The 23877-nt window shown below is 33.3% G+C and overlaps 2 protein-coding genes and 1 pseudogene across 3 annotated transcripts; 2 read left to right on the top strand and 1 right to left on the bottom strand.

Annotated features, from left to right (window-relative positions):
• The first annotated feature begins 9093 nt into the window (after positions 1–9093).
• Positions 9094–12344, top strand: LOC136998502 (uncharacterized; annotated as a pseudogene).
• Positions 12345–12816: 472 nt separating this feature from the next.
• On the top strand, positions 12817–16430 carry LOC136998503 (uncharacterized). 2 transcript variants are annotated; one of them, XM_067351172.1, is made up of 5 exons: positions 12817–13114; positions 13236–13424; positions 13722–13766; positions 13875–13919; positions 14378–16430. In XM_067351172.1, the coding sequence occupies exons 1-5, from the start codon at positions 12907–12909 to the stop codon at positions 14653–14655; spliced, it is 765 nt and encodes a 254-aa protein (XP_067207273.1). In that variant the 5' UTR covers positions 12817–12906; the 3' UTR covers positions 14656–16430. The 2 variants fall into 2 exon arrangements, with proteins under 2 accessions (XP_067207273.1, XP_067207274.1); XM_067351173.1 differs by lacking the exon at positions 14378–16430 and having other exon boundaries at positions 13875–13991.
• A 21-nt stretch (positions 16431–16451) lies between these two features.
• LOC136998501 (uncharacterized) lies at positions 16452–23759 on the bottom strand. The gene is made up of 8 exons (XM_067351171.1): positions 22587–23759; positions 22383–22514; positions 22027–22174; positions 21366–21571; positions 21066–21170; positions 20838–20951; positions 18683–20746; positions 16452–16921 (listed from the first exon to the last, which is right to left on the bottom strand). Exons 1-8 carry the CDS (start codon positions 22735–22737, stop codon positions 16701–16703), a joined length of 3141 nt encoding a protein of 1046 aa, XP_067207272.1. The 5' UTR covers positions 22738–23759; the 3' UTR covers positions 16452–16700.
• Positions 23760–23877: the final 118 nt, after the last annotated feature.

Genomic DNA, 23877 nt, shown 5'->3' on the forward strand with positions numbered 1-23877 from the left:
TGCTGAGTCCCTCGCAGGTCCCACGAAGGCTGCTCCACGGTAATTCACAATATGGGAGTTTGGCCACTCACCACGACTCGCTTAATTCGCTACAACGCAAAATCTAAAATCTCCAAAAAAAGGAATTAAGAGGGAGAGGTCGTCGCCCCCCCGCGGTGGGGTCTCCGACCTCAAATTTCCCTCCTCGATCGGGCTTTCTCGCCCTTGTGACGGACGTCAAAAAAAAAGTCACGTCACAATATATCCACCATCTTTAAACATATTAATGAATATCATAATATTAAGCGTAAGACTACAGTGAGTAGTCAAAGTTGCAGATGAAGAAAAAAAATGTACTATTTTTTTGAACGTAATTTTACAGTAATGAATATTAAGTTTGGAAATCACTTTGGGTGAAAACTGATACAATGTATTATAATAAAGTTGTAAAATGGTATTTTGTAAATCAAAAACTGCATTATTTATTTTTCTCTCACTTAGTCTTATTTCATACGTGACGGATGAAAAAAGTCGTTTTATATGGTATCTTAACTTCTATAATCTGTACTGCGATTTGAAAGATAGCAGAAGATTTTATGAAACCGATGTGGCCGTATTCAGTAAGGTCAAAAGTTATCGTCGATTGTTTATTCATCCGCCACTATCCGCCACTCCGTTGTTGAGACACTCCGGAAGCGCGTGCAGCGGACATTTTTGTTGATTTTCGTCGTTACCGCTATTTACGTCAACTAAAATAGAAATATGGAAAACTATAAAGTGACGCGACAAATGTTGCACAATTTGATGATGACAGTTGAGTGCAAAAACAATGCCGAAGCTACTGATCTTAAGAAGAACCGCGTTCTTGATCATTTGCAAACCTTATTTAATATCAATGATGATAAAAAAGCAGTTGATGCGCTTAAAACATACGTAAGAAACAATTTTTTTTCGCCTTACTTCCAAAAATGGAGAAAGAAAGACGTCAATAAAACTGCAAACAAGTTCGAAGAAAAATACGCGGCTTGGTTGAGCACGGAATTAACGTTCCCCGATATTGTTTTTCGTTGCTTAACCAATACCTCCATTTCGGCAAAAGCCAATAAAAGTAAGTAGTCTATTTAATTTTAATTAGATCTATATTGTTTTCTATTTGTTAAAAATTACATTAAAATTTCGTGCGATGTGTATTTATCTGTACTAATGTGTTTAGGTTAAAATAAGCCCCTTAAATCCCCCTTAAATTTTCGTCTCTTAGGAACACGCGGTCACCCAGAAAAATCATTTGACAAATGCACAGATACAGTGAAGCGGAGAAAAACTAAAAAAATCCGTGAATCAACTTCAGCAAGCGTTTTGGCATTTTCAGCAGCTATGAATTTCAGATCAGAGGGTAACGAGGTGGCTGCAAAGTTGATAACGGAGGCAACAACAATAACACCGGCCAGAGCAAAGGAAATTGTTAAACAACGGAAAACATCGCCAAAGACAAATATCCGCATGTCGCCGCAGAAAGCACTTTGTGACGTGACATTTTTGACGTCCGTCACAAGGGCGAGAAAGCCCGATTGAGGAGGGAAATTTGAGGTCGAAGACCCCACCGCGGGGGGCGGCGACCTCTCCCTCTTAATTCTCTTTTGGAGATTCTAGATTTTGCGTTGTAGCGAATTAAGCGAGTCGTGGTGAGTGGCCAAACTCCCATATTGTGAATTACCGTGGAGCAGCCTTCGTGGGACCTGCGAGGGACTCAGCAGGCAGGACGACGGAGGCCCGGACGGCGTGCAGACGGATCCAGGATAAGGGCAAGTAAAAACACCCTTACAAATATCATTCGATTCCAGACACAGTCGCTACCGCAGTTACGATTTCAGATACGGAGCATATCGAGGCCGGTGAACGCACCGAGAGAGATGACGCCCGAGAGGGAAGCGCGTTCTCACACGCCGAAGACCCGGGGTGGAGTACCCGAACAAGGAGCTGTTGTAACGAGCCAGGAAAGAAGAATCCGGTCGGAACCTGGCCAGTTCACGACCGATTCAAAGAAGGTTCGGATCTGGAAACGGAGAAGGCCACGAAGGGCGTTAACGGCAGCTGCCAAAAGAGAGAGACCGGGGTCACCTCGGAAAAGCGTCACCGAGGGCCGAAATATCGAGGAGCGACGCGAGGATCGAGATCGCTAGATATATCGAAGGATCAAGTAGCGCTAATCGATAGAGCGGATCTACATGCGCAGGACGATTGCGCGGAATGTCACCGCTGTCCGGCGAGCCTCGCTGTCGTCACTGTTCGGCGAGTCGGCAACCTGAGAGGAACCTCAAGGACCACAACGGGCGTACCGACGTTTTGTAAGGCCACCACTTCGACTTCGCGGTAAGAGCGGTATCAGTAGGCGGCCCGAGCCTCGCGGAAATAAGAACCCGCCTGGTTTTCGTGAAAGAGTATTAAGAGTATCGAAATGTCTCGCGATATGGTGCGAGGTTAGATTTAGGCCGGGCCCCGCTGACTACCGCTTCTATAGAATAAGATTCCACCATGCTATTCCCCTCGGGGCTGCCGAGCCGACGGTCGCTTTGTATAGTATAATGTCTTTTGTATAAGTAATAATTTCGCGTCAATTCTCGTAATGGTGTACCGAGCGTAAGAACTTATTGAAGTTAGCCTGTCGTGTATTTCTCATCTCGACCTTCTGTTGAGCGTTAATACTAAGAACAATTAAAAATCGCGTAAGGAAAGAATTGCGTTGTACGCTGACTATTATCAAGAGAGATTAACGTAGAGTGAATAGCAACGACCGTACCCAATGAGAAGTATAGAACTGGTACGTCGAAAATATTATACCGCGTGAGACGGAAGTACGCGGATTTCCGCGAATCGAATATCCAAAATCATAGAGCCTCTCTCCGAGGTAATTTATGTCTCCGCTCCACGGAATTGTTAAGGCGCCGATCACCCGGCGTCGAACTCACTTGATTACTCAATTATCTATATCACCTCATTACTGGAAATACATGTTATTTGTTACTGATTAGTGTGTTCTTAATAACCGTCTATTTCAGACTCCTCTCTCCAAACCGGGTTAGCATCTCTAAAGAACCTCGCCCCTCTGCCATTTGTAGAGTGGGCTAGTCGCGCTTATCGCCGTTGCTTTCAAATAAATAAAATATTGTTTTGACGTAACTTGTTCGTGCGGCGCGTTAATCCGCGCCTGGCGCCCAATCATAAGAATTGTCGAAATTGGTAACATCCAGTAAATAAAGCAACGAGGTTTGATACGCTTACCGGCGGGTCTACTTCTGCCCGATGGAAAAGTCGTCGCAACTTTCACTAATTATAAGTGAGAATCTTACAAAGAAACAGTACCTGGTACTTCGACGTAATGCACGAGAGCATGGCCATGATTTGTATCCGGCATATGATCCCATTGTGGATGCAAAAAAATCTTTGTATCCGGCAAATATCACTGTTACGGAGAAAAAATGCGAGGTACCATTGAAGGATTTATTGGCGAAAACCTGTGACAGCATCATCAGCAACCTGCGATCACCATTACAGGTGAAAGAAGGTCTCATACTGACCTGCAAGTGGGGCTTTGACGGGAGTAGTGGATATTCTCAGTACAAGCAACAAACATCTGAAAATATTTCTTATGAGAGCGTTTTCATTACATTGATGGTACCCCTGCAGCTCGTGGATGCCTCGAATACAGTGATATGGAAAAACCCGAGACCTTCGTTGACCCGCTTTTGTAGGCCGATACGGGTGCAGTGGTTGCACGAGACAAATGAAATTTTCAAAGAGGAAGAAGCTTACATCCTAGAGCAAATTAACAAGTTAGAGCCGTACCCATCAAAAATTGGCCCAATCAATTATTCGATGCTATTAACTATGGTAGATGGAAAAATATGCAACGTTTTAAGCGAAGCATCCGGAATGCGTTGTTATATCTGCAATGCTGTTCCGACGGAAATGAACAAAATTCAGTCTATACGTAATCGACCTGAGCAGACCTCACAATTTAGATTTGGGCTGTCAGTGTTGCATGCAAACATTCGTTTTTTTGAGTGCTTGCTTGACATATTGCATATCGTCTTGATGTGAAAAAATGGAGGGTTCCGAAAGAAATGAAGCCCATCGTTAATGAGAGAAAAAAGAAATTACAACAGAAATTTCGTGAAAAAATGGGTATCATTATTGATATGCCGAAGCCTGGCTTCGGTACAAGTAATGATGGCAATACAGCCAGACGTTTTTTTAAGAATTCTACATTGTCAGCTACGATTTCGGGTATTGACGAGAACTTAATCAGGCGCTTTAACGTTATTTTGAAAGCGATGCGCAGTGGAAGGCCAATTAATATACAGAAGTTCCATATGTACTGCCTCAAGACGGCTAAAATATACGTTAAGCTATACGAGTGGTATTATATGCCTACCACAGTGCACAAAATACTTATTCACGGAGCTTCTGTTATCGAGAACTTCATAGTACCAATTGGGCAACTTAGTGAAGAGGCTGCTGAGTCAAAAAATAAAGAATTCCGGCTCTTTCGGGAGTATTTCACACGGAAAAATTCGAGAGAAAATACGAACGATGACCTTTTTCGAAGACTTCTCCTCAGCTCAGATCCATTACTGAGTACAATGGCCTGTTCAAGCTTGCCGAAATCACGAGAAAGCAAAAAATCAGAGGATCAGGAGATGTGAAATCTACTCATAGAGGAAGACGATGCAGAAGACCGAGATCGAGAGGAGGATACAGATATCATCGAAATAGAAGAACAAGAAGAAAAAGACGAAAGAGAAGAAGACTTGAGCGAAGCAGATGATGAAGTTTATGGATAGATTATGCCAACTAGTTTTATACAGGGTGAAAAAGTTCCGGACCGGTGAAATATTTATGTATATACATTTTTTTAATTTGTCTTATAATCTTAAAAATAAATTCAGTATCTCTAAAAACTTTTTTTAATATAATTGGAATTAGCATGTGTTAATTTACGATTTTACTAACAAGTAAATCTACCTTTATGTGACTCGCCAATTTCATTGAAACTTAATGTTGACCGATAAAAAAAATACGTATCCATTATTTTTGCCTACTCTACAAGTGTGCAAAGTTTCAATGAAATTGGCGAGTCGTACAAAGATAGGTTTATTTGTAAGTCACAGCCCCCAGTGCATGCTTGTAGAGTCATGCAACAGCGTCTTTAGGGCTATGGCACCTTTAAGATATGAGGTACGACTAAAACAATCTCAAAAATAAATATAGCGTGCTGAAAAATTAGAGAAACCATCTTTTATTTACCTTAAATACTGTGACGAATTAGTTATGAATAAAGTTCACCTTCTTTTAGAAATCGACCACTGTGAGTCGGCGTCTTCGGCGTCGTTGGGCTGAGTCCTGGCGTTGGTCCTTGCACTCTTGCGGCACACCGAACAGTGATTCTTCTCGGCTCTGCAAGCTGGTCCTTCTAATCCCGCGTCGCCTTCTCGCGCATCTTGCTGATTTTCCAAAAAGGGGGGCCCCTGAGAACCGCCCACAGTTCATCCAGGGCGCCCCCCCCCCCTCCCCGCTTGCTGTGGTTTCTTTAAGTCGGCCGGTCGGTATCGCGTTGATAAGTCGATGTTCCCGGAAGAGACTGGTTAGGCTGGCCGGGCCATACTCCGGTCCTTCCGGGTGCAGCATCTTCGGAGTCCTCGATGTCGTCTGCAGCCGGGCGAGGTCCGCTGCTGCGTTTCTTTGCGAGTGTGTGACTAAAACCAAAGCGGAGTTAGTCGATAGGGCTTTGAATGGCGGAGGCGACGGGATCGCGGTACCTGACCTTGTCTGCTGCGGGGTCACTAACACGTGACACCCGTTGATGATCCCCCCGGCGTCCGGTCTCTATGGCGATGCTGAATCTTCGCCCTGAGGCACAAAATATGCAATGCCGCCCGCACGGGGTCTCGCCTTACAACTTAAACGATAATAGACATAAAAAACGGGAACGAAATATAAAATAACGCGCGAAAATGGTGGAGTCTCGCGGGTTGCTCTCTCAACGCGAGAAGCAACTCCAGGATTCTTTGCTCCCTCGGCCGGACTATCGCCCTTGTGACGGCGCTCGAAAAGCGTCACGTCACAACATAGACAGACAGTACTCTCTCAAAGGAAAAAAAACTAAAAAAATAATAATTGTTAAACCAAAAAAAAACAATGGCACAAAGAGTGAAGAAGTTAAGGAAAAAGTATTAAAACTTTTAAAACCACAAAAAGACACAATAAGAATAAAAAATATGAGGAAAGCTAGAGATAGTGCACTGTTAATTGACATGGAAGCGGAAAATCTGGAGAAAATTAAAAAGATAGACTTTAATAGAGTAGACTTAAAGATAGAACAGCCAAGAAAAATAGGTCCATGCATTATAATATATGACATAGATAAAAACATTACAAAAGAAGAAATAAAAAACAAATTATGGAATAAAAATCTAAACAGATCTGGATTGACAAAGTCACAACACGATGAAAGAATATTATTCAGATTCAGTATGAAAAATAAAGACCCAAATTTAGTCAACTGGATACTCGAAGTGCCACCGAGAGTGTATAATGTTCTGCTGGACGGAGGAAGAGTGTACTTAGAGTGGAAAGCTTGTAGAGTAAGTGAATTCATTAACATCATCAGATGTTTCAAGTGCTTGGGCTATAGACACTCAACAAAAACTTGCGAGTCTGATCATCAATTCTGCGGTCACTGCGGTGATAAAGGACATGCATATAAAGAATGTCAAAAAAGATCAGAAAACCCTAAATGCGTGTGCTGTATAAGAAGTAAAAGGAAGCAAATGGAACATAGCGTCAAAGATAAAACCTGCCCGGAGTATATAAGGCAGTTACAGAGATACAAGGACAAAATTAGTTATATAGAATGACAATAAGATTCTTACAGATAAACGCACAGAGAAGCTTAAACGTAGCTCACGAAGTAAGAAAAACAGTTAGTGAAAACAAAATAAACGTTTTAACTATTCAAGAACCATATTTATGTAAAAGACAAGTGAAAGGATACGCATCGATGACAGCAAAGATAGTTCAGAACCACGAGGATCAAGACACTAAGGCAGCGATAATAATATATAATGATAGCATAACGGTCACACAATTTTCTTTGGAACAATTTAAAAACGAACACAGTATGTGCACATTTAAAGACTAAGGAAGAAAGTTTTTACATAATCTCGATATATTGTCAGTTCTCGTATAAAATAGAAGGTTTCTTAGCTGAACTGCAAGATATTATAAAGAACCCAGTAAACATTCGATATCCCATGTATATACATGAAATATCCATAATGTGAAAAAAATGTACTATATATACTATGTACATACATATGATATACGTTGATGTAGATACATTTGTGGATATACATAAGATATCTTATAGATATACATAGAATGTATATTCGAACGAGATCGCTGCCTGTATATACATAGAATATACCCCGTGTACATTTCATGTATATACATCAAACGTATATACATACGATATACGCTGAGGTAGATACATTTATGGATATACATAGGATATCATATGGATATACATACAATGTATATTCGAACGAGATCGCTGCCTGTATATACATAGAATATACCTCATGTACATTCCATGTATATACTTGTAACCAAGGTTGGGAAAGTTACTTTATGAAAGAAACTCGTTACCGTTACCGTTCTTTTTTCTAAAAAGTAACTCGTTATCGTTACTCGTTATCAATTTTAAAAAGGAACTTGTTACCGTTGCCGTTACTCAAAAAGTAACGAATTGTTACAATTTCCGTTACTTTTTTTATATATAATACAAATTTTATGCACAATATTTCTAATATAAGATTTAATTAAACACTACAAATTTACAGTAAACATTAAAAATTTTTAAACACTATTTTTTATTAAAGTAACAAAAATGACATAATTTTAATAATAATATCGCTATTAATATAGAGTGTAATAATTTTAATAATATATAATAAAAGTAATAATTTTGAATATATTTTAAATAAGAAAAATTTTTAATAAGTTGTAAACCAGCTTTTTTAAAAATTTTTAGATGCTGTAAATATAAATTAAAAAGTTTTCTTATTGTTTTTCTATAAATTCATAGATATATAGAGTAAATTTGAAAAATATAACGATAAAAATAACTGTTACCCATACAGAACAAAATATGCAGTAAATATCTAATAAATATTTATATATCCATTTGATATCTATATCTACTATGGATAACTTACAGATGTTTAATAGATGTATAAAATATCTATGTCTCTTGAATTACAAGCGGAGATATCTAATAGATATTTACATATTATCCATCTATCCGTGTGCATCAACTAACTACCAAAGATATCCATTAGATATTTACATGTTATCCATATATCCATGTCCATCAAGTAGCTACCAAAGATATTCATTAGATATTTACATGTTATCCACATTTCCATGTCCATCAAGTAGCTAGCAAAGATATCCAGTAGATATTTATATGTTATCTACATATCTGTATCTACTAAGAAGCTATCAAAGATATTTAATAGTTGTTATCTATATTTATATTCTAGAAAATCTATGTAGTGACACGAGATGTCGCTGTTATCACGGTGATGCGTGACAATCGTTGCTAGGTGATACATGATAGTCGTTTGTCTAATTTACTCGTGACTCTGGGTTATCGTTGGCGCGAAAGCGTGTCGATACGTGTGAAGCAGTGAAGCAGTGTGAAGTATACGTATATGAACAGTATTTCGTCATTTTATGTATGGATTTCAAAGGCCGTTTCATTTGCGGATTAATATTAAGTTGCAATTGTCAAGCGCGAGAACATTGCATTAGATATAAATGTGTACATATATGTAGTACTTCGCAACAAGTTATTGCATCATTATACTGCACGTGCTTTGTGTTGCTTTGTGGTAACACACTCATACGCAATAGCGTATTTGTATTGAGTTAAAGACATTGTGCCTTTGATAAGTTTTTTTACAGGTAAGAAACTTTTCTGTTATTTCTTTTAATTATTTTATAATTAAACATACAGTACAAATATCCTAAAAAGTTCGTTTTTTTAGCTGCATTGAGACTGTGTATTACAACAAGATCATAAAGGTCAAAAGGTCAGGCAATCTATTTATCTACCTGTTCTCTGTTTTTCTGTGGAACTTTTCTTGATTTGATGATAAAATTTGGTAAGTTGTGAAATTTTTTGAATTTTGAATGCTTGCTTTAATTTTTCTCTGTTTCCTATTGTTTTTTATTCAAAATTTAGATGTATATATTCCACACAGCACGCATATTCAAAAGATATTTAGAGGACTTCCTAAAGATATCTTTGAGAGGTACGATATGTTCGAGATGTTCTCTTTTGGATATGCATGTTGTGTGAGTACTTACATATTCATTATTACCTATCTAAGATTTTTACATGAAATACATGTTTTCTGATTTTTTGTGTTATTTTTGTGCTTGATGTGATGTCAGAAGTGATTTTGTGTTAAAATTATAGTATTCCTTTTTTTTTATTAATTATATTTAAATATTAATATTGATACTTGTAAATAAACTGCATTAATTTTATACTCATATTTACTCATAGTTACTCATATTTCTGTTATAGTTTTTTTCATTTACGGTTTAAATTCTCTTCAATTTTTGCTATTTGTGTGGAATTAAAATGTATATTTTTTTATAATTTTGCGGTTTAAGATTCATTTTCTATTTATTGTCTTACATTAAAGATGTTATAAGCAATTTAATTATATATGTGTTCATAATATATTTTGCTTTATTATTGATTACGATTATTATTATTTATCAAAGTAATATAATTTATGACAGTATATAAAATTGTTTTTGAAAGTTAAGTAATACTAAAAAAAAAAGATTAACTATTTGAATTGATATGGAATAAAAAAATAACAAATAATATTATTTTGTAGAATGTATATATTTAGAGATCACAAATGTCTTAAAGAGTTTGTTTTTTTCAGTTGCATTGGGAGTGTATTAAAAAAAGATTGTAAAGGCTAAACTATTTATCCTTTGTTTTTCTGTGGAATTTGGTAAGTTGTAAAGTTTTCTGAAGAGTTCTAAAGTGCTTGTTTTAAATTTGTTTTCTACAGTTTTTTATTAGAAATTTGAATGTATATACATTATACTTACATTCATTAATAATTTTATACATAAAATGCATGTTATTACTCTTTTTTTTTTTTCTTTTTCTTTTTTTTTTTTTCATTCTTTGTGTTATTCCATTTTTGATACGTCTGAAGCTATTTTATGTTAAAATTACGGTATTCTCTTAATTTTGATTAATTATTTGAATATTAATATTAATACGTCTAAATAAATCGCGTTAACTTATAAATTAGTCATTTTTGTTATAGTCTTTTTCTTTGCAGTTTAAATTCTCCTCAATTTTTGTTATTTGTGCGCAATTAAAATATATTTTCTTATTTATAATTTTGTGATTAAAGAGCTTCCATTTATTTTATATGTCTTACATTAAAGATGTTATAATATATGCATTTTAATTTTGCCACGTTCATATATTTTATTTTATTTATGATTATGAAAGATTATATTTTATCAAAAAGTATATAAAATTGGTTATGAAAATAATATAATAGTACTGAAAAAGAAGAATGATTAAATATCTGAATTTATGTGAAACAGAAAAATAGCATAAATATTATTTTGTAGGATATACCAGCTATGCCAAAACGAAAATTGCTTTCAGAAATGTCAAAAAGGCATTACCGACGATTAAAATGCAATACACGTAATATTGCAATTGAAACCGAAAATATAAATAATCCGTCGACAAATTTTGTTAATGTAGATAATCTGCAAAATTCGAGCGATATCAGTACACATAAAATAATCGGTGTTAATTGCGATCTTCATCAGACAGCAAATGTTACAATAAGAAATGAATTGCCGCGACAATATTTTAATAGTTCTGACAATGAAAATGTTGCATATGACTCTTATTATAACGATAACAGTTCTAATTTGGAAGATCTATTGCGTCTAATCGCACACACTTTTGATTATGATCAAAATGCTGGGCATATAAATTTGTTTGCTAGTTCATCAATTAAGGACGATTTAATAAACTGGGCAGCACAATTTCAGATTTCACATATAGCAATTACTGCATTATTGTCAATTTTAAGAAAACATGGCTTTAATGGCTATTTGCCGAAAAATTCGAAAACATTGATGAGAACACCAAGATATACAAATGTACGGAAAGTTGCACCAGGAGAATACTTTCATAAGGGCTTAAGATCAGGAATTATGGAGTTTCTACGAAAAAGTCGAGATGACATTGATTTAATTGAAGTGCAAATCAGCATAGATGGATTACCAATTGCAAATTCTTCTAATAATCAACTGTGGCCAATTTTAGGTTCAATAATACCGAGTCTTAGTAACATCTTTATTATTGGTTGTTACTTTGGTTCCAAGAAACCATCTGATTGTAATGAATTTTTACATGATTTTGTGGATGAAGCAAAAATTCTAGTGACTGAAGGACTTGAATATAAAGGAAAACATATATCTGTATCTATACATTCGTTAATTGCTGATGCACCCGCAAAATCTTTTGTAACTGCTACAAAGGGACATACAGGTTATTTTAGTTGTGTTAAATGCATAACTGAAGGTGAATATATTGATGGGAGAATGTGTTTCCCGGATATAAATTGTCGTAAACGGACAAATGAAAGTTTTCGTCAACAAAGACAAATAGAGCATCATACTGGGAGGAGTATTTTATTAGATATACCGAATTTTGGTATGATAACGCACATCCCGTTGGATTACATGCACTTGGTTTGCATTGGTGTGGTAAAAAAAATGTTACATTTTTGGTTATCCGGACCGTTAACTGTTCGATTATCGACACGATTAGTTAATAGGATTTCAAGATTGTTAATAGAAATGCGAACATCGATACCAATAGAATTTGTTCGTAAACCACGAGAATTACATTTCTTAAGCTTATGGAAAGCTACAGAGTTGAGACAGTTTCTTTTATATACTGGCCCCATCGTTTTAAAAAATGACATAAATAAAGATATCTACAAGAATTTTCTAACATTACATGTGGCCATTCGGCTATTATGTTCTCCAGATCTTTCACATATTACTTATGCCGAATCCTTACTAGAACACTTTGTACAGTCATTCGCAATTTTATATGGTCCACAGTATTCATCTCACAATATACATGCACTAATTCATTTAGTAGATGATGTTAGAAAATTTGGTACACTGGATACATTCAGCGCTTTTCGATATGAAAATTACTTAAAAAAAATAAAACAGTTACTTAGAAAAGCTGAACGTCCCTTACAACAAATCCACAATCGTTTAACGGAATTGGAATATTGCTTATCATTTGAAAAAGAACATCGAAAAATAGGAGTACATGGAATACACAATGCAGGCCCAATCTTTCCTGGAATAAATAGTCCTCAATATTCAACATATTCAACAGCAGATTTTAGTCTATCTATTTATAATCCAAATAACTGTTGTGGTCTAAACGATGGTTCGATTGTCATCATAGAGAATATTGCCACTATGACTACTAATAATCTTTGCATTATTGGTCGAAAATTCATCGATTTGAGTGATCTATATACTGAACCATGTAATTCTTCCTTGTTGGGAATATATAAATCGGAACGATGTGAAAATTTATCGGCTTGGCCTCTAACATCTGTTAAGATGAAATATGTTAAATTTGATTGGAGTAATACATTTGTACTTGTACCATTGTTGCATACATAATGTATGTACATTTGTTCATATATGTTATTGGTATGTATTTACATTGCGTTTGTGTGTGTTATTTTTCAGATGTGATATATTTATAAGATGGCTGTTCTAAATAATACATTCTATTTGATAGAATTTGAAGATGGGATACAAGTAGTACCTGATGATTGGATACAAAAAGATACAAAGAAATGTTGGTATCCAAATTTTAAAAGAGATAAAGATATAAATAAAGCGATAAAAAAACGGCTAATTCCTCAAGATGATTGGTTATTATGTTCATTTAAACGAGTGTTTGGTATATATGGTAAGTAAACGTTTTGTCTGCTGTCAATGTATAAACAGTTATTTTCTAATTATTGTAGCCAATATATTGTCATACTCATCATTGTTAAAGATTATTGAATATTTCTATTGTATTTTGATAGAATCCTACAGTGAAGCATGTAAGAAACTAAAAAAGGCTGAGATGACTTCGGATGTTAATACAGATACTGACAAAACAAAAAGAAAAGTCAGAGCCAGAAAACAAAGTAATACTGATGATGATGAAAGCGATTGTAGCAATTATCAGTCTTGTTTACCACCATATCCGAAAGCGCCTATGATTCATACAAGTAAGTAATATTAAAATTATATTTATTACGCCTGTATTTTAAGATATGCATATGTGTATATGCTTGCATATTCATTAGAAAAGTATAAACATTTCAATGTGGCTTATAGTATAGTTGAGCATTGACATATTTAAAAAATATTTGGATTCTGAGAACTATAAATAATATCACATATATGTTAATATTAATATCAACATATTAATATGTCTTTTATATTATAAATAATCTTCTGTGTTGCAAGATTTCATAAATATACGTATGTATACATTCATAATACAATTTTATATATTCTTTTAGATACGAAAAATACACAAAAAGAAGATGAATATATTACAATTAGAAGTAAGTAAAACATAATTCATTATCATATATTTTAAATAACTTCTGTGTTGTAAGATTTTATTAATATATGTATATGCATTCATAATATAATTTTATATACTCTTTTAGATACGAAAAATGTACAAGAAGAAGATGAATATATTACAATTAGAAGTAAGTAGAACATAATTTGATAGCATTCATTTTTAGACAAAATATCAATTTACAATTCTTATAAGGAATATGCTTGCGATTATTGAATACTAAAGCCAAAAATATTTTATTTTTTGCATTTAAATATATCTGAAGTTAATATCATCTCGAGAAATATATTTTTTCTCCTTTAAAAACTAATATTTTCTGAAATGCAGATGAAAATGTAACATTTTTTAACTATCTGTTTAATCGAAAATAATGGTTCTTCAAAAATTATGTTTTATCGAATCTTAGGGTTTGTTCGCGTCGCATGTTCCAACATGCTCCTACTCGCTCCAATATGCTCCAATCTATAGTATTACGTTACGTATACTATAGTTTGGAGCGTATTGGAGCAGTATTGGAGCGAGTTGAAACATGCGACGCGAACAAACTCTTAATGTAGCTTTATTTATATATATTTGTATTATTATTAGATTATCTTCAACGTATTGAAAGAATGTTAGCAGATATAAAATTTGATGTCAATCATCTAACTGAACAATATCAACTTATATTAACTAAGTTGAATTTAAATGTGTCAAATCGGACACGAGAAAATCGTAGCCCTACGCCAAATGATGAGTTGAGTGAACTGTCCTTTCCTCTGAAAACTATAGAGGAAATCGAATTTTTACAAAAAATTCTTGCATCAAGCAAAGAAGGATTAAAAGAACATATGGTGAGTTATGTAAATATATATATATATATATAGGTGGATTGAGCCTTCCCAGGTCATTTTCTGACCTGCATAATGCATTCCCACGACTTTTGGCACTTTCCAGACCCGTCCTGGATATTATGGGCATGCGATGAGTATTCCCAAGACTGTCCTGGAAAAACAGATTGTTATTTATCATGTGTTTCCAGGACGGTCCTTGATAATACATATTTTTGCATGTATATATATGTGTGTGTGGATTGGGTATTCCCAGGACTCGAATTATATATCTGGCAGTCAGGGAGCACGGAACCTCATCGCGTTAGAAATGCGTTGTACCTGAGGCAGAGCGTTGTATGCGTTGTCTCAAGATGTAGTGGGGAGCCGGTAGGCGTTAGCTTACGGAAATCGGACGAAATGTGCAGATCGTGCTAAACTCTGGCGTAGATTTTATAACGGTAAATTGTAAATAATACTAGTTTTAAACAATGAAGAAGTAACATTAACAAAAGTAATGATATTTACCATCATTTACTACTTACTGTTACTACCATCTGTTAATTTGTGAACATTTATACAGTGATGGCAAAAAATTCCGGAACGGTCTCAGAATTATCTCAGAAAATATTGATTTACTGAAAAAATGTTTCAAACAAAAAAAGTAGAGTTATAAAAAATCTATTAGCAGATGATATTTATTTGACCTTGGGATGAACTTGAAACGCCCGATCAAGGTCAACATCAAAATCTTAAATGGAAACCCCCATTTTTTAATTATATATTCTTGTAGTTGAAGTTGAGACGTTTTCAAAACACTATAATAAAGTTATTTTTCATTAAGAACTTTTCAAGTTATGAGGCTTAAAGGTTACGGTAGAGTGAGAGAGAAAGAGAATGTGGCAATGCGTTACGCGCTCTGTGCGCTTCTATCTCTCTCACTCTATTGTAATTTTCAAGCCTTATAACTCGGAAAGTACTTAATGAAAAATAACTTTATTATAGTGTATTGAAAACGTCTCGATTTCAGCTACAAGAATATGGAATAAAAAATGGGGATTCGCATTTAAGATTTCAAAGTTCATCTTCACGGTGTCATTTAAAGTCACATTTGAAGGTCATATCAATATAACCAATTTTCGGCAGATCTCAAACTTTCTATTCTGTCAATTTTTTTAACATCTAGACACTTTATTCTAATATATCTAATACCGCAGCTGATCCCTTCGCACTCATAAATGAATTATCTCGCGACCCAATATCGTCCGCCTGATGCTTTGGACGAGATATCTCGCAACTCAATATCGAATTAATCTTTTTAATTACCTATAGTTTCTGAAAATAAAATGGATGGATAGGAATAGGAGAATACAGACAGAAAGGAATTCACAATAATTTTAATGCTCTTTATTTCACAATTCTTTTCAATTCATCTATTTTTTTGCAGAGTACGATATCATGTAATGCTCGTCGATTATTGCTTATGTTGTGTGAAACCATCGAATTAACGAAACAAGAATTAGAACAACCAAATAGTCTGCAAATGTTTTCTGACTAAAAAAATATATTTATTGCCATATGGTTTTTACTCATCATACTTTATTCTAGTGAGTTTACTTCTACTGTCAAGTGTATATAGCTTTATAATAAAAACGGACGGAAAAAAACGATGATTAAAACGAAAAATTAACGAATCAGCAATATAATGCGTACTATGGTTATATTACACACATAGCATATAAGTAAAGATAATAATATAGTACGCGAGTAAAAATAAAATCAGTATAAGACAGTAAGTATAAGACTTTTAAGTATTGTATAATCTATTAAACCTTATATAATATAAATGAGCAGATATTATAAAAAAAATGTAAGTAGCTGTAAGTATATAAACTCAATATTTTGTACTTTAATAATTTAATTATTTTCATATTGAACGAATAATCTTTGGAAATCCTTGGTAATGTTATAAACGAATCTTTTCCTTATTTCTAACTGAATCATTCAACTGAATCATTCTTTTTAAAACTTACAACATTTTCTTGAAAGATAAAGCTAGGTAGAAGAATCTATCACTTTCTTAATTAATTCTTACAACAATATCAAACATTTCTCCGAACATTAATTTTTTGTTGGTTATTGATCCATGTCTTCACGACTGATGCAGATCGGTTTTGTAAACAAGGATTTCTTGCAATAACTTCTTGGATCGCTTTTATAGACGGCAACTTTGCGTCTGTTATGCAATCACCAAAGTGTTCTATGACGATTTGTTTTTCTTCTTCCGTCCAACGAACGCGTCTTGTACGGCCATATGGTGGAGCTATGAAAATAATATTATTAATATTACATTACTGTAATCTTATTAGTATTACTGCGTTATTGTTTTTTAATATGTGTAATAGTGTGTTTGGTTCAAGTGTTAACACGTTATCATTTCGTTAATTACTAGAGATATGAAAAAGTTCTTCAAACAAGTTACTTTATTTAAAGTGCCTCTGCAATGATCTAAAATATAATTTTATATCATTCGTTATTCAAGGTTACACTAAGGTCAATTTCGTTTTTTAATGATACGATATACATATATATGTCACCTTAATATTATAAGGTATTTTATGACAAATTTAATGGTCTATAATAAAATATGATTAATATATCGCATAATAATCATATATATCAGTCTGTTTAACAAAACAAAATTTATATTAAAGCGATCTTGAAGAACGAATAATATAAAACTTCAATTTAGATTATTGCATAGGCATCTTTAAACAAAGTAACTTTTGTGTGCAAAATTTTTTTATATCTCTAGTAGTTAAAGATAAAATTGCATATTAACACTTAAATCAAATACATTGTATGTACAATTAAATTATATTTAGAAACGACAAAAAACGTAAGTATTTGATTTTTGTTGAATAGGGGAAGGTGGGGTAAGACGGACCCCCTAAGCAAAAATGGCTATATTTTTTATATTAATGACAAAAAATAACTGAAATTTAGCATGAAGAAACTGTAGAATGTTTATTATAAGATTATAATGTTAAATTTTCAAAATTTGCAAAAGTTTGAATTATTATTAAGATTTTTAAAAACTTAATTTTGGTCCGTTTTATCCCATAGGTGGGGTAAAATGGACCATCCCATGGGGTAAAATGGACCAAGCCGAGATAATATGGATCAAGAAATAATTTAACTGATCAACTCAAAATCAAAACTATATAGTATTTATTAAATATTTTTGAATAAGAATAGAAATTAATTTAACATTAATTATTTTATTATACACACAAATCTTTAAAATAATTATAATCTTTATAATTTTTAACGTTTATATTAAATATAACATTAAATATAACATTTTAAAATAAAGCATGTAAATAAAATAAATAATTATTATAAAATCTGTTTTTATTTGGAGACATTATTTTCAATAAATTTCAAGTTTCTTCTACTTTTAACAGTGCGTTTTTTATTTTTTATAGCTTTTTTCAGTAAAAAAAATGAGATGTAAAATATTTCTCAAATCAGAGCAAATATATAAGCAGAAAACTATAAGTAGAAAGTATAAGTAGAAAATATAAGTAGAACAAATATATAAATTGGTCCGTTTTACCCCATTTAAATTGGTCCATTTTACCCCACATGACAACATTAATATTATCTTATTTTTATTTACCTGTATCAAAATTATTTTTTAAATGTAACTGATGAAATATTACTTCTCAATAACCAGAAATATGGAACTTGTAGAAAAATTTAAAAATATTAAGTTTTGCAATCTTAGTCACTTAAAATGTAATACTAAGAAATTAGATCACGAGATCTATTTGCAAGAATTTGACGTTTCTTTATAAATAACTTACGATAGTCTTATGATATAATGACGTAATTTTTAAACAGTTAAAAAGCATCAAAAAGGAAATTAATTTTATGTTTATCCAGCAGATAGAGGTACTTACTAATAAGATCTAGCAAATGGACCATTTTACCCCGCGGTCCGTCTTACCCCACCTTCCCCTACTCCAAACACCCGCGCGCGCGCAACAGAACAGTCAACATTAGATATAAATTTACGTACTATTGCGTTTCTTTGCACTTTTACGTGTACTTTTCACATTCATTGATGGGATACTATCATTGGTGGTATTATATGGTGATGTATCCATCGCATCAATTTCATTGGATAAATTTATGTCATTCGTTGAATGTTCTCCGTTATTTTCATAAATACTATTAGTTTCATCACTTTCGTCACTACTAACACCTTGTGCCTTTTCTAACACTTGGGACATTCGTACAATATCTCTACTTATAATAGGCTGCCTATAGATCTCTTTATGTATAGCTAAGGCATGACCCATATGTTTTGCAAGATCAGAAACATCATTTTCTGATAAATCTAACGCGACACTTATCGTAGCAACGTGTTTTCTGAGACTCGTTCCACGTAAGGTCCATGGTCGTTGTGCACCACATTCAGTGGAAAATCTTCGCATCAATTCGCAAGCATTTAGATATTTAAAACAGCTTTTATTGTATCCCGGAATTCCAAATAAATACGGATTTTCAGCAGGAACTCGAGCATCACCTCGATATTTTAAAATTAATTCAATGCATTGCAATAATTGGGCTGACAATAATACAGGAACAGTACGCATTAGCTTTCCGCGTATGGTAAATCGTACATACTTTTTTGCAATTTCTCGTGCTTCACCTGACAGAGATTGTAATAAGTCTTTGTCTGTGCTCTCTGAAATCTGTTCGTAGTTTTCAAAATCTTTGATGAGGAGATGCTCTATTTCGCCGGCTCTACGACGATTAAATAATTGCACAGACGTAAGAGTTACCTTGGATAGTTCTAGCCAATTGTCATAGAAAAATGTTTCCTTTAATATCGCACACATGATGTTACGTTTTTCATCAAGATAATTACGAAGTTTTATGATATCATCCATCAAAGGAAGTTCCGTTTTTTTATGCCTTCTGTTCTCTTCCTGCGCCTCCAAAGCGGCCTTATTAATGCTAGTTGGAAAATCATCGATAAGAAGAGCGAGGAATTCTTCAGTATCCTTTTTCTTTTCGTAATCTTTCTTCTTTATACATTGAGTAATCAATAGATTTCCTACTTTCTTAAGCAATGTTCCCATTAGTTGTGGCGTTGTTGTCACTTTGTAAGTATTTGTGCTGCTATCAAATGCAGACATCTTGTTGACTGCTCTGATGCAATCTTCATAAAATGCAGGATGATAAATTGACTTCATGTCTGCAACTTGAGCATTTAAGTCTCTCATGGCTTTTAAGAAACGACCGAGGTATCTAAGGTGTGAGCGAATCAACTTATGCTGATATTGTTTGCGATATTTGCGGCACAATCTATTACCAAACATGATTACCAATTCGTCATATCGAATAATACGTGTTGTTTCATCTTCTCTGAGTGCTGGAAAAACTACTTTTCGCAGCGTTTCTTCTGCAATAGGGTTGATACGTCCAATAATCGCTCTGCCCATAACCATCACAGATCTTTGTTGTTTACTACTGCGGCCTGTGCAACGATGAAAATGGCGTCTAATGCTGCTTTTCACAAAAAATCCCTTACATTTTCCGCAAGCTGTATAGTCTTTTGCGGTTTTTTTGCTATTTTCACGAGGGCGTCTACACACAAGAAGTTTTCCGTCATTAACATTGCTGTTAGTATTATGAATAAAATTGCCATTCCTACTTATTGTTTCGATTATTCTTCTTCTCTCCAAATTTTTTGGCTTCAAATCGAGAAACTTCTTAACCTCGGGTTCATTGCGATGAACTGTAGCCAGATGCCGAGCAATCTTCGATTGCATCTTCCGACAATAGAAGCAGCAATTTTTTTTATTACCACCTTTAGGTCCCTGAGATGGATCGATATTAAGATCAACGTCATCAGGACAGAGTACACTGCTCTCATTAGCCTGCACAGATACTTCAAAGCCCGAATTATTTTTTGAATTCCGTTTTGATCCACTTGATCGCTTGTTTCCATTGGTTCCATCAGGAAATACATCTTTATCAGCGTCTACTTCTGTGAGGATTGAACTATGTTCAGAAGGACAATATTCTGAATCCGAATCTTCTTTATGAATCGTTAAATCCAAGTACTCTAGATCTAGCAAAACAATTATCAGAACATAACATAAATTACATAAATATACAAGGAGTATGTATGGAATAGGATAATATGACTGCTCAAAACTTACTATCACAATTTTTCTGCAAATCGTTACAGCTGTCTTTTGTTTCTATACGTTGTACATTATACGTGTTTTCGGAAGCATACAGATATGCGTTTTCATGAATATCGTTTGCAAAGCCTATTAAAGATAACGTCAGTTAATATACTCAATATATATATATATATATATATATATATATATATATATATATATAATTTTAAAAGAAGAATAAAAATGATACTAAAAACTTACTGTCATAATTTGCGAGATGATAATCATTGTATTCCTTGTCCGGCAGCTCATTTTGTTTATCGACAGCGTACTCAGTCTGATCATTGTCTGTTCTTTTGTCAACATCTGCAAAATTATTCGAAAATGTTTAGTATACTGCAAAGTAAATTTTGTTTCTCCTTTTCGAGATAAAGTTCAATTTTTTTTTACACTTTTATATATCCAGTCATTCCATCACCAAGCTTTTACAAAGGCGTAAAAAGTCAGATGAAGCTAACCTTCTCTTGAGAGGAAAAAGAGAAAGTTTCGCCAAGTACGTACCACTAGTAGAAATAATGCAGGTATGATCCTGACACATAAAATGTGAATCCAAAGTTTCGTTGCTATCATGTGCACAATTCAGTAGCGACGTAGCCAATGCATCTTTCGCGTTCTTTGATATATTCTCATCATGTACATTATAACTCCGAACAACATCAGCATGAACATTGGACGGTTGAACTGAAGAAAAGTGAAGTGGCTGATTTCTGTGGATAAAAAAGAATAACAATTCCCTTTTCAATGAAATTCGCATTTATGAAAACAATTTTACTACCGTAAAATGCGATCTAAAGAGTAAAACGCACATCATGATACTAGGAATTTTAACAGAATATATATTCCATCGCATATCACATTATTCTATATTACTAGTCATCATGAACTTGTTTCTATACATATATGCGGATAATTTCAATATCTATCAATCACTTACGACTAATAAGTGCTTATTACAGAAATTATTAATTAATATTACAAGAAAAAAGCAATCTTTTTCATATATTTGCAAATATGTGTGTAAATAATACACAATAACTTATATTTTGTGCATTAAAATTTACAAAATATAATTTATCTTTTTACAAAAAAAAATAAAATGATTTAAATATTTATCGTCTATAATTTACTACAGTTGAATATAATAAGTATCACTGAATATTACTTGTCAGTTTCACATATTAATTCAGCATGACAACTCTTCAGTGACTTTTCATCGTTCACCTTATTCGTAACAGTCTGTTTGTTTATAACATCTCTAAGTATTTTGTTATTCGCTATTTGTGTTGGCGACGAAGATAAATTAGTACAAGCTGAAACCATTTCAATTATTAGTATTATATATACTGCATGTACACGAAGATATTATTAAATTGCAACACACGTGCATGTTAAAAGAAGCCATATATAGATAACAATATTTTTAATTACTAAAAAAATAAAAGTAAAGACATAGAATAAAGATGGGATTCAGGTAGAACAAAGAATAACTCATTCAAGTTGCCTTCCTTATACACCAACCTTTATCCGTCTGACGATTCACTGAAATTTCACTATTGCGTGCTCTATCCTCATTGTTTGCGTAATGTGATTGCTTTACGATATCAGTAAGATATACATATGGCATATTCTGCGTCAGATAATTCCATTTATCTAAAATATGTTACAAATCTTGTTATAGATCATCCGATTAACCAATTCAAGTTGCTTTTCTTATACACCAACCTTTATTCGTTCGACGATTCATTGAAATTTCACTATTGCGTGCTCTATCCATATTGCTTGTGTACTGTGACTGCTTCACGATATCAGTAAGATATACATATGGCATGTTCTGCATCTTAAAGCGTTGCCGCATCCTGTGCGCGAGAATCATAAATTATGTATGCATAAGCCATGAATCGTATGATTTCTCGTTTCTTAGGTTCTGCTTACAATAAAGAAAATATTAGGAATAGGAATAAATATTAAAATATTAGGAATAAAAAATTGAAACTATTTTATTTCAGAACAAGGAAATAGGATGTATTAACGTATCATGAATTAAAAATTAAGAATTTGGAATAACTAATACATTTCGTTCCTTTATTTGAAGTAAAATAATTCCAATCTTCTATTCCTAATATTATAATATTTATTCCTATTCCTAATATTTTCTCTGTGTGAGCAGGGCCTTACGTCATAACAGTGATGCTAGATCGAGCAGGTTAGCACCTGCACGCTGCTCGATGCACACAAGTGAGAACCTGCTCGATCTTGCATCACTGTCATGACGTAAGGCCCTGCTCACATCAGAGAAAATATCAGGAATAGAAATAAATATTATAATATTAGGAAATAGAAAATTGAAATTATTTCATTTCAGAACAAGGAAATAGGATGTATCAACGCATCATAAATTGTAGACTGTAAGTAAATAAGGCTCTAAGTGTCAAAAATTGATTTTGAAATAAAGAGATATAAATGAATTTATAGTTTATTTTTTTAATAATGCATTTGATATTTTAATCATGTGTTTATACTTGTAAAAAGTACTTTTTATGAAAAAATAAAACAACAGTAAAAAATGCAGTTTAAAAAAATGTTAGAAGTTTAAATTTATGAAACGTTCTAAGTACCAAAGAGGATAATGTAAAGATAATGTAAGAAAGGCTTTAAGTACCAAGCAGAATAACGTAAAGAAGACTCTAAATGTCATAGGTAGTACATCTGCTATAATGTAAATAAATGTAACTTTTTTTTATATAACTTTTCTTTTATTGCACAATAGGCAAAGAAAAAATAATTATAAGGAGAGGAAAGGAGGCGTATACCACGAGAATCGGCCGAAAAAATGAAATAATTCCGAGCCCCCGCTATAAGCTAATTTTTTATTTTCTAAAACTTATTGTTCGCTAAAATTGCTATTTTTATATAATAGACCAAGAAGTGAATTTTTATTTCTTTAATTGTTATTTAGTTTAATAGTTATTTAATTATTTAATTATTGTTATTTAGTTATAATTATTTTTTCTTT

Source organism: Linepithema humile, chromosome 3, assembly GCF_040581485.1.
Source record: "Linepithema humile isolate Giens D197 chromosome 3, Lhum_UNIL_v1.0, whole genome shotgun sequence".
Lineage (NCBI taxonomy): Eukaryota > Metazoa > Arthropoda > Insecta > Hymenoptera > Formicidae > Linepithema > Linepithema humile.

Excerpts from the sequence above, each read along its gene's own strand:
- LOC136998503 (XM_067351172.1), top strand. The coding sequence starts at position 12,907 with ATGGCTGTTCTAAATAATACATTCTATTTGATAGAATTTGAAGATGGG. Across the intron at positions 13,115-13,235 it reads ACGAGTGTTTGGTATATATG|AATCCTACAGTGAAGCATGT; the intron begins GTAAGTAAACGT and ends GTATTTTGATAG. Across the intron at positions 13,767-13,874 it reads TGAATATATTACAATTAGAA|ATACGAAAAATGTACAAGAA; the intron begins GTAAGTAAAACA and ends ATACTCTTTTAG.
- LOC136998501 (XM_067351171.1), bottom strand. The coding sequence starts at position 22,737 with ATGATTCTCGCGCACAGGATGCGGCAACGCTTTAAGATGCAGAACATG. Across the intron at positions 21,572-22,026 it reads TTAATATGTGAAACTGACAA|AAATCAGCCACTTCACTTTT; the intron begins GTAATATTCAGT and ends TTTTATCCACAG. Across the intron at positions 21,171-21,365 it reads CTGCATTATTTCTACTAGTG|ATGTTGACAAAAGAACAGAC; the intron begins GTACGTACTTGG and ends ATAATTTTGCAG.